This window comes from Octodon degus, unplaced genomic scaffold, assembly GCF_000260255.1.
Source record: "Octodon degus isolate 3935 unplaced genomic scaffold, OctDeg1.0 scaffold00103, whole genome shotgun sequence".
Classification (NCBI taxonomy): domain Eukaryota; kingdom Metazoa; phylum Chordata; class Mammalia; order Rodentia; family Octodontidae; genus Octodon; species Octodon degus.
Window position 1 is genome coordinate 7,647,296 of NW_004524679.1, and position 12,050 is coordinate 7,659,345.

The window sequence follows — 12,050 nt, forward strand, 5'->3', positions numbered from 1 at the left end:
TTTGTTGTAGAGAATAGAATGTCATAGACATGAGCTTATTATTATTAATTGGAAAGCTGTGAAAAGGGATGAGAGCCTCACCAGGCTGACAGAAACTCATGGGAAAAAAAGCCGAAGTATATTTTTGGATAGGTCTATAGTTTTATGTAATCTCATTTAAGATTTGAAGCAACTCATTAGAGATTGCTTTAATGATTAGTTTTATAGAGAAAAGAATCAAAAGGAATAAATTATTCACTTAAGATCACAGATCAAGTGTTTGCAGAGATAAGTCATGAGCTGAGTGTCTTAAATAAAAATTTATGGTCTTTTTCTCCTACAACATTTTATGAACCACAATTTAGGAAAAAAGTTACATGATATAAAAACATAAAATTTGGAGCATAAGGGAATACTATCTAATTTTTATCTTTGGAGAACAAAAGAATGAGCTAGTGTTTGATATACTGAGTTGCAAGTAACATAAAGCCTCCTGTAGAGGCTAGACTAGCGATTTGAAATATGAGTTGAGACTTGCCTGTAATCCCAGCACCATGGGAGCCTGATGTAGAAAAATCGTTATTCCAGTGTGAGCAGTTCAGTGACTTAGTAAGACCTTGTTTCCAAAAAACAGTTTGATTTCATATGCATATAATGAACCATGTGATTGCAATCATGACAGTAAATGAAACTCAAAGAGAAAAAAGAGCCAAACATAAAAATTGAATATCCTGCCATTTAAGAAGGTGAAGAATCCACGCACATACAGCAAAAAAGATAAAAAGTGATACAGAGTCAAGGATGGAAATCAGACAGAAGACAAATTCCATTCGGGAAGATATACAAATCACCCTTAAAACAGAAAAACATTTGATTAGAGGAAAAAGACTTCTTTTACATGAGTGCACATACTCAATCTAGGTCCTCACAAAGAAATTATTCCTATTGAATAATAATGGAAATTTCAATATATGTACTTAGAAATATTGATGCACATTAGCATTTTCACATATTCTATTAGCTATAATTTTAATGTGTGGGAAAATGTGTAAAACCTTATCCACTAACCCTTGAACTGTATCTCCAATGGAGCAAAAATGTTTCTAATACTAATCTTTGGCATCTTAATTTTCCTGAGTCCATTATTAATACGAACAGTTTCCTGGAAGACTTCACATGGCTATTATATTTTACTATACTGTGAGTATTAAATAATATATCTTTTCTATATTTTCATTTGTATTTATGCCAAACGCACTGTAATAGTAAAGAAGTGATTGTAACTTTTGCTATCAACGTTCATTTCCTTTTTAAATTAAGTTTTAAATTTTCATTCACAAGTTGATTTTAATGTTGTTCTAATTTTAAACTCTAGGGCTGGAGAGATGGCTCAGTGGTCTAAAGCACCTACTTAGAACAAGCTTAGCAAAGCATCAGGAACACGGTTCAATCCCCCAGCACCACATGCCAGCCAGCCCCGCCCCCTGGTGGGCTGAGCTGGCCACACACACACACCACTCTCTCTCTCTCTCTCTCTCTCTCTCTCTCTCTCTCTCTCTAATAAATAAATAAATAAATAAAAATCTAATTTTAAACTCTACTTGAGAGATAATTTTTACTTAAATTGATGATAACCATATACCTAAGCAGAACCCCTTATGAATACCCTGAATACTGAAAGGATTCCTGAATTTTAATAATACAATTTACTTGATAAATATATGCAAATATTCTCTATGTCTGATATTTGACTCTAACAACAATACCACCAAGTGCAGCGAAAACACCAAGTACCTCAATCTTGGCTTCCAATAGAGTTTTTCCCAGGAAAAGAACAAAGATTCCTTGGAGAAATGGTTGTTCTACAGAGTTGAATTTAGGAGCATCTTACAGTGCAAGAAAGTAAGGAAATAACTAAAATAGTATCCGTAGCTGAATGTGTTAAAGGAACACAGCAGCCAATCATAAACTCCTAACAACCAAATCTAGAATAAGTTAAATAATGGAATGAACAAGGTATTTGGTTTATAAACCAAAGTATAAATTAAAACTCCATGAGTTGGTAGTATATAATATTTCTGTTGATACCCCAGAAAACAATATTGTTATAAAAATAATAACTGAAGACACATGTTTTTAAGGTTTGTTGAAATAATCATCTTGGGATCTATAAATATCTTAGCATGAGCTTTTGTACATAGCACTTTCATGTACACTATTTCATTTAATACTGTGAAGAGTTCTGTGACATGAGTCTTATTGTTGGTAGTATTATTATTTTCTTCCCTAATTTGGGCAAGAAAATTGATGCTTAACAGGTGTTATGGTTGGCTTTGGGAAGTGATTGGATCATAGGGACTCTGAGTTCTGCAATAGATTAGCTCATTGATGAGTTCATAATTTGATGGTCTATTGAAAAGAGATGAAAATTTAGCCTGTGGGATCTAGTTGAAGGGAGCGCTTTCTTGTATGAAGTGCATTTGAGCACGGTAGCTTGTTCTGACCCCTTCCTCTCATTTTCTCTACTTCCTGGCTGCCAAGTGGTGAGCATCTTCCTTCCTCCATGCCCTTCTCTATGTTTTGTCTCAATACAGCCCAAAGAATGGAACCAGCTGGTCAAATAACAGATAGTTTGAAATGCTTTTATCTAGTCTCAGTAAGTATATTACGTCCTTACATATTGATAATAAAAATGCTGATTTTGTAGTATTAAAATCCCATAAATATGAACTATACAAAATCTACATTTTCAAAGTGCAGAAATAACTCTATACTCTTAATTTAATATATAAGAAAATAGTGCTCATTATAAATATATAAAATATTTTTCAAACTATAACAAATGTATTAAAGATATAGAAATAAAATTATAATATAATCTTTGATATTATCTAAGGAAAATGCAATCAAAAATCCCATGGAAATCACCACAGCAGCACCAAGGAAGCTGGTAGAATAATACATAAATTCACCTTAGCAATCACTTAGAGCTCATAAATCTCTGTTCTGTTGTCTCCACTTTAGTTATTCTAATGTTAAGTCAGATGTAATAGAATTTACTGCTTTAGAATATATTCATTCCTTTGCTTCATTGTGTGTGATCCACTTTATATAACATGGATAGTAGAAAGCTAGAATAAAAATAGCTTATGTTATGAAATCAAACTGTCTAAATTTAAGTTTGAATCTTGCTAAGTGATGAGTGATCTTGGACAAGTCATTTTGTTTCCATGTTAGTCACTTTTTTGTTGCTATGACAAAATGAGTATATCAAGTTACAGAGCAAAGTCTTGTTTTGGCTCATGGTTGTCCTGCATAATTATCTGGTTCCATTCTTTGGGCTGTATTGAGACAAAACATAGAGAAGGGCATGGAGGAAGGAAGATGCTCACCACATGGCAGCCAGGAAGTAGAGAAAATGAGAGGAAGGGGTCAGAACAAGCTACCGTGCTCAAATGCACTTCATACAAGAAAGAGCTCCCTTCAACTAGATCCCACAGGCTAAATTTTCATCTCTTTTCAATAGACCATCAAATTATGAACTCATCGATGAGCTAATCTATTGCAGAACTCAGAGCCCTTATGATTCAATCACTTCTGAAAGCCAACCATGACATTGTTAAGCATCAATTTTGTTGCCCAAATTAGGGAAGAAAATAATAATACTACCAGCAATAAGACTCAAGTCACAGAACTCTTCACAGTATTAAATGAAATAGTGTACATGAAAGTGTTATGTACAAAAGCTCATGCTAAGATAATTATAGATCCCAAAATGATTATTTTAACAAACCTTAAAAAACTGTGTCTTCAATTATTATTTTTATAACAATATTGTCTTCTGGGGTATTTGGATGTATGTTTTTTCTTTAACCAAGTTAGGCTGAAGAAAAATTATACAATAAAATTTTCTTGTTGTGACTGGGCCAAACACACTAATTCTTTACAAATTTTCCTGTTACGGGGGCCAGGGAGATGGCTCAGTAGAATAAATGGTTCCCTGGCAAGCACAAAGGCCTGAGTTCAATCCCCGGTTCCACCAAAAAAAAATTGTCCTGTTTCTCTATGATATGCATGAATATAATCAAGATAATTATAATCAGAATGTCTAATAGACATAATTAATGTGAACTGAATTATTAATGAAGCACAGAAAGGATTAGAATAAAAGGAATTAAATGCAACCTGAAAGTTCACCCACTAATGGTGTTAATAGATTGGTGCTTTCTATAAGCAATAAATAATAGTCCATCTGAAGTGAAACAATAGATTATTGTTAACCTACTTATACTAGTTCTTAAAGTAAAAAAAAAACCAACAAATTTACCAAGGTTTGGGTGAACAAGGAAAACTTTCTAGAAACAAGCAATTTTCTGGGTGGAAATTTATTCTAAATCTCCCTGTTTCTAATAGGGTTTGCTATATTGATATCCAGAAAAAGAGGAAATAACACACAAGATTACCTAATTCGTGTAGTTCAGAAATTGACATATTTGGGCATAATTTGTTAGTCTTAAACCTGGCACTGCCTGCTGGTCCATCTGTTATACCTGAGACTGAGTTGATTGGTTAGAGGAGTATACTTTTGGTAGAATTCAGCCCCTGTTTCTCTGGAAATAAAACTTGAGGAGAGATAAAAATGCCACCATTAATCTAAACTTGCATAATCTGCCATTATAGAGTATGTACCTAGCTAGGGAATAATGAAATATAATCTTCTATATAATGTTGGCTACTAATATTGTAGTGACAAGCTATTAATTACATCTGAAGTTAAATTTCTGGTTAAATCTTATTTTTAGGAAGACATAATCTGCACCACAAGCTAATGTAATTCACTATGTATGGAGGGGGGAAACATGTTGGTTCACTTTATAATCTAACTATGGAGATAGGGTAGTCCAATCAAAATTTAATATTTAGTATTTCATTATCACTACAATACTGTTAATGAATTTTCCAAAGTTTATTTAAAATTTAAAAAGATTCAGAGAGAAATTATTAAGTGAACAGAGAGAATGATGTCACCTTGGACCAATTATTCCCAAAAGTGCCTGTTTTAGGAATATGGGAAAAGAAATTAGATTCGATCTTGTCATTAGGAAATGATGATTGAAGGCAAAATAATAATGAACCATATATTTACATATGTTCATGCAAATATCAAATTTTTAAACTTCCAAAGATGTTAAGCCTGTCTGTGTTTGTGTGGGCATTAAACTTCTACCATGTGTGATATTGAAAATATATGTAGACAATTTTCATTATTGTAAATGCAACAGGCACATTTTCCTAAAAGGTCAAAAATAAAAGGTGGAAATATGTAATTTCTTTTTGAGCTTGGCATATTGAAAACAAAATTATAAGACTCTCAGATTAAACATTAGTTAAAAACTATTTCTGATATGTATTTAGTTCTTTATTACTCCATTACTTACAGAGATGTTTGAGACAGACAAATTTATAGTTCTTTTCAAAGCAGGACTTAGGACTTTATGCACAAACAAATAATTGTAATATCTATAAGAATAAAAAAGCATAGTATTTTAAATTCTATGCTTGCATACATAGCAATTATTACTAGGGTAAAACATTTCTTTTATAAAATAAATACTAACCATGACTTTTTTCATTACTGGAAGATTAGACAGAAATAAGCATCAAATAGTTCATATTAGAGAAAAGAAATTTGTTTTATCTTATTCCATTGTGCTGCTTTTTAAAGGTTGTGTGCATAAATTTCCACTAGATATGTACATACACATAAGAAAATACCTGCAGTTAGTTTACAATGGTGTGATAAACCATATTCCCATTTTTAATTCCCTTTCAGATTATATACTCAACATTCTGATGAAATGAATGCACCCAGGTCAGAGGAGCACTTCCATGCTTTAAACCATGCAGAGCAAACTCTTCATAAAATGGAGAACTACTTGAAAGAGAAACAACTGTGTGATGTGTTGCTCATTGCTGGACATCTTCGAATTCCAGCTCATCGGTATGTATTGTTACACAGAGAGCGTATTTGGAAAGTAGAGTAAGTATGGATGAGGGAAAATAATTACAAAGATCATACATTTGAATATTGAATAGCATTAATATATATGATGGATTTTCCCTACCTTATTTAGATCAGCTAAATTTGACAGAATTAGTCAGACAATGCTAACTCTCCAAGAAAGATTAATCTATTCATTTAGCCTTTCTAAATTCACCGTATTTTACTGAACTGTGAAAATTTTAAATAGAAAGCAGACAGTGCAGTTACACAAATTTAGTGAATTCATTTTATACTTTTAGTGAGATTATCAATTTATGTAAATACTCATGAATCATTTCCCTTTCTAGGTTGGTTCTTAGTGCAGTGTCGGATTACTTTGCTGCAATGTTTACTAATGATGTGCTTGAAGCCAACCAAGAAGAGGTCAGGATGGAGGGAGTAGATCCAAATGCACTTAATTCTTTGGTGCAGTACGCTTACACAGGTATGTGTTGGATATGTGTTAAACCATAGACATATTACTTTATAAAACACACATCCTTATTTCCAATCTATAGGTGAGGCAAATAAAAAATAATCAAACATGTACCCTAAGGGTGTAGGAAAGCACAGCAATGATTTCAACTCAATAGAATAAAAGAACAAGATGTAAATAATATGCTGTCAAATATTTTTGCCATGATTTATAGAGTTATTTAACCTGAAAATACAAGAATATATCAATATTGAATAAGGTGGGCATATTCTTACTTTTCAAACAGAGTGAAAGTAAAATTCTTAATTTCACAGTACAGATTTAGTCTTTTCCTTTAGTATAATGAGGTCATACTGATGCAAACTATAAAGCAAAAAGAAAAAGAAGAATTTCAATATATTAATATATTAACCAATATATTAATTTTCTACGATAATTATTCCATCTCTAAGGTGTTTTGTAGTTTTAATTTTAATTTTTATGAATACAGTTTCATGATACCTGATATCTACATTCATTGTAGGGATTTGGTACATACACATCTTAATTCTTTTTATGCTCTCTTTGCCTCTCCTCTACGCCTTTCACTATCACCTCTTTGTCCCTGTCCCTTTTGCTAAATATCTACTTCCTGGTTGCTGCTATCTATGATTTAGTTTGCTCTTTCTTCATACTTTGGGTTTCTCATATAAGAAAAAAAAATTATATTTTAGTTTGTGTGTCTGCTTTATCTCACCATTATGGTCTTAAGGAATAAACATATTTCTACAAGTGCCTCAAATCTGTCTTTATTCATAACAGACTAGTATCTCATGGATAAGCACAACAAAGTTTAATGCATTTATCTGGTGATGGACATATATTTGACCTCAACATTTAAGTATTTTGAATTATGCTACTTCAAATATGGAATTACCTGTTCCAATGTAATATGGCATCTTTAACCCTTTTATGAAGATTGCTAGAAAAATGAGAATAAACTCTTCACATTTATACATTTGTTGAAATTGTATGCTTTTCTAAGAACTGAAATACTACGTCATGAATTTCTCCAAAATTTTTCAAATATTTTTTCTAGCATTGTAACCAAAAGATCTTTGAAAAATTATCTTTGCTCCTTACATTTTTCCTTTGGTAACTATATTTTTGTATGTATATATAGTTGTAAATTTTTAAGTACTAATTAAATATAAATATATATAATTTTTAGAATACTGAATTCATTTGCACTTAAATTTTATCTAGTTAAATCTAAACCCTATAACTATGATGCTAAACAACACCCACTTAAAATTATGTGCATATGATAGTTCCTCAAGTTAAATATATTTCCTTTATAATTCAACAATTTCAACTTTTATTTATTTATTTATTTATTTTTATTGTTATTTATTTATTCTTTTTTTTGCGGAGCTGGGGATTGAACTCAGGCCCCTTTGCTTGCCAGTCAAATGCTTATTCTACTGAACCATCTCCCTAGCACCTGAACTTTTATATATAAGCCCAAGAGAAGTGTAAGCATGTCTATGCAAAAATGTATGCACAAATATTTATATCAGTATTATTCATTATAATTAAGTAGTATAAGCAACCAAAATGTTTATAAACTGACAAATTGATACATACATTTCATATGTGCATATCAGATATTAATAAGCAATAAGGCAGAAGTGCTGATGGATGAACTTTGAAAATGCTATGCCAAGTGAAACAGTTGTATCAAATAAACAAGTTTTTCCATTTTTATTAAACCTCCAAATCAACATAAATCATAGAGATGAAAAGTAGTTAGTGATCATATCAGTTTAGGGAAAATTGACAGTGAATGTCAACAGGTATAGACTGTGCTTTTCTTAGTTTCACAGGACATGAGTAGTTATGTCCTTTCAAAACTTAAGACACAAGGGCTGGAGAGATGGCTCAGTGGTCTAAAGCACCTACTTGGAACTAGCTTGGCAAAGCATCAGGGACTGCGGTTCAATCCCCCAGCACCACATGCCAGCCAGCCCCGCCCCCTGGTGGGCTGAGCTGGCCACACACACCTCTCTCTCTCTCTCTCTCTCTCTCTCTCTCTCTCTCTCTCTCTCTCAAATAAATTTAAAAAAAATTAAAAAAAAAACTTAAGACACAAAACAAGAAAATGTGTAGATGGAAAGAACCTGTTTACATGATAATCTCCTAATTGATCTAAGTATACAGCATGTTATAATACATATTGCTATTTTCTATATTGTTATCTAAAACTATAGGACCCATACATATGAAACATCTGTATCACTTACATTTCCTGTAACACCTCTCCTTATCTTATTACCTCTCCTTGCTCTGCATCCTCTTTCCATCTCAAAAAATCTTATATTTTCCCCTACCACCTATTCATTATTTTACTCTTTTATTGATAATGCAGTTGTCTCATATATGTGAAATCATATGATGTTTAAATTTTTGTTTGACTTACATTATTTTCTCAAATTTCAGAAATTTTCCTTCAAATAGCATGATTTTATTCTTCTTCATGAGTGAATAATATACTTGTATATACAGCCTGCCAAAAATGTAGACATAAGTTCTAAAAAAGAAAAACTTATGTATACATATTTTAATACTAAATTTATTGCATCATCATGAGAGTAATACAAATTACCTTTGGTACGTACAATTACAGGATATGATCTAAGTGGTGACCATGAATTTTGAGACATTTATTAGTACAGTGAACTCCTGCTTGGGTAGCCTCAGTCAATGAGATTGTTGTACGTGCATTTTAATTTTTTTTTATGAAGAGATTGTTTCTAGAGATTAAACATTGCAAATTGTGTTGTTATAGACATGGGTATGCATATATCAAGATATTGTTCTGTTTTTGACTCTTTGAGGAATGTATCCAGGGAAAGTATAGCTGGTCAAATGTGATTTCTCTTTTTAATTTTGTTTTAATACTCCTTATACTCTTTTCAACATTCTCATCATTTTGGTATAGTTCCAGGGGTCAATTCCACACATAATACTTAGGAAATGATATAATAATCAGATATTGTCTGCATATATAAAATATGGACAAGAAAAGTTTGATATTGTCCTGATTTACCAGAATCTTTAATGCCACACAGTTGACAGTTATATGTACAGCAAGTTTTTTCTTTAGACAGAACCAGGGATTGAACTCGGGGCCTGCACTTGCCATGTGTAGCAAATTTTAAGATCCTACATAGTATAGTGTTTCTTGAGTAACAATGCAAAAACTTTCCCAGACCTCTTTAGATGTGACTGGAGTTGAAATTTTTATTTATTTAAAGTGATGCTTTTCCAATTTGCTATCTGTGAAAGCCTGAGAGAATGTTTTCTCTCCATGTGACTCTCCTTGGGCACACTCTATATCATCAATCACATTCCTCTTTGACTGCATAATCTCCTTGATTAGAAAATTTGGGACACAACTGAGTTACAGGATGTTACAGTATAGGTTTTTTTTATGTCCTGAGTCTTCACTGACCTTGAAAGGCTAGTGCCAAAATGTTGGCTGTCCTTGCAGCCCTTCTTTTTCTCTAATTTATGGTCTGCAAACTAAGGTTGTTAACCCTCCAGAAGAGAAGCTTAATAATATTATTTCCCTAGAACATAGGAAGTTGAGTTTAACCTCACTATCTGAATATCAAATGCCTTAGACATAACATAAAACATGTATTTTTCAACAATCATTGATATTATAAACTTTAAATCCCTATAGAATGTGAAAAAATGATTAAACATTTTTACAAAGAAATTTATAAATCTAACTATGTACAATATTGTAGCAGGACAAACCTATGACTTTTTTCTTCTCTCTTTTTTTTTGCTTATTTATTTATTTTTATTGTAAGTATTTTAGGGAAAAGTCTACGGGGTGTGCAGGGTCTGACTACTAGATTGGATTTGTAGTGATCTGCCTATTTACAGCCTCCCAAGAGCTGTAATTACAAGTGTGCACCATCACACCCCGTCTCAATTCACATCTCAATGTGCCCTAGAGGCATGGCCAGTACAGAAGGCCCAGGGATCAAACTCCCAGAACCTGCACCTGATTGCAGAGGCTTTAATCCACTGAGCTATTTGGCTGGCCCTCTCTTGTTTTATTTATCACCTTTTTAAAAAACAAACATCTACTTGAGAGAGTATAGCAATATGTGATATGACATTAGAAGTAGTTTGCATTTAGAAGAGACGAATGATAGGTAATCTCAGGCCATAACTCATCCAGATGGCTGGCACTGTCAAAATTTCTACAAACTGCTGTACATTGTTTCCCGGTAAATCCTGAGGGGAAGTGGATGACCTTGTCAGACACAGAAATTAAATAGGGGCTGGGGAGTTAACTCAGTAGAATAAGCGCTTGCCTGGGGCAAGGACATGAGTTCAATACCCAGTTCTGCCAAACGAAAAAAAAGTTACATTTTTTGTCATATATGTCTTGCTTTAACTTGGTCTTAACCATCCAGCAGAAAAGAATAACCATGAGGTATAAAAAGTAAAGCCATATTAATTGGCTGAGCTGTAAAAGGCTCAAGTCAACAACTTCTGGCATTGCCAGTTCTGTGGATAATTCACTATTATGTACTACTGGATTATATTGGATTATTTTGCTGAATTCATGCACTTAAATTATTTGAATAGCAGTGGAACACCCATGTCTGAGAAAACAAAGCAAAAAAGGGGGATATAAATGAAGAACCATTTCGTGGCGAATATATATATATATATATATATATATATATATATATATATATACACACACACACAATAGGATAGATAAACAGCTACTTTCTCTTATCTCAATGAGAAGAAAGACTTATACTAATAGTGTTTAGACAAGATATCGTATCTGCCTCCTGTACCCTGAATATTAAGAAGCCAATATGCAATGTATTAATTATAGTAACTGTCCTACTAACCTATTTTGAAACTGTCTCATTGCTTTCATTCTCATTACAATTAATAAAAAATAAAGTAATGCTTTTATATATATGTATATAAGGGACAACCAAAATTTATGAATGCTTAAATTATGAAAAAAATATTTCATGATAATTTTTTTTGGTGAGAAAGACCAGGTCTTTACTGCAAAATTTTTGAAAAGCACACTACAGAAGTTACTTTAGTACATTGCCAAGCAATTCTCAAGGGTAGAGCTCATCTCTGGAAAGCAAACAATAACTTCTAAGATGTTTGGTCATCTCTAAGGCTCACAGCAGCTCTCCTCAGGTATGAGGTTATTTTTGGCAATGGGAAGTGGATGGTTTAATGTTTATGGTAGCAGGGTGGGCAAAGTCCTCAGCAACCAAGTCTCATTCTTGGTACCTCCCAAGGACACATCATGGGGTCAGAGGAGATATGTTGCAGCCACTGCTACCTCCCTACCACTTCTTTTGTTCTATTTTATAATTCCTTAAACTCTGGGGCTTGGCAGATTACCATTAAACATTCTCTCTCTCTTTGAAGGCACTTATCCTATCGTTACCATGTTTTTTTTCAAAGTTTTATTGATAAACAGATAGCAATGAGACAGTTTCAAATCAAATCGGAAGTACAGTTTCAACAAATAATACACTGCATATA

General features: G+C 32.6%; 1 protein-coding gene across 1 annotated transcript in view; it reads left to right on the forward strand.

Annotated features, from left to right (window-relative positions):
- Klhl4 (kelch like family member 4) overlaps positions 1 to 12,050 on the forward strand; it is a 170,480-nt gene that overhangs the window by 79,992 nt on the left and 78,438 nt on the right. The window contains exons 2-3 of the mRNA XM_023723783.1: positions 5,813 to 5,980; positions 6,331 to 6,467. Of these exons, the coding sequence (XP_023579551.1) occupies positions 5,813 to 5,980; positions 6,331 to 6,467 (305 nt within the window). The remainder of the gene's footprint in view (positions 1 to 5,812; positions 5,981 to 6,330; positions 6,468 to 12,050) is intronic.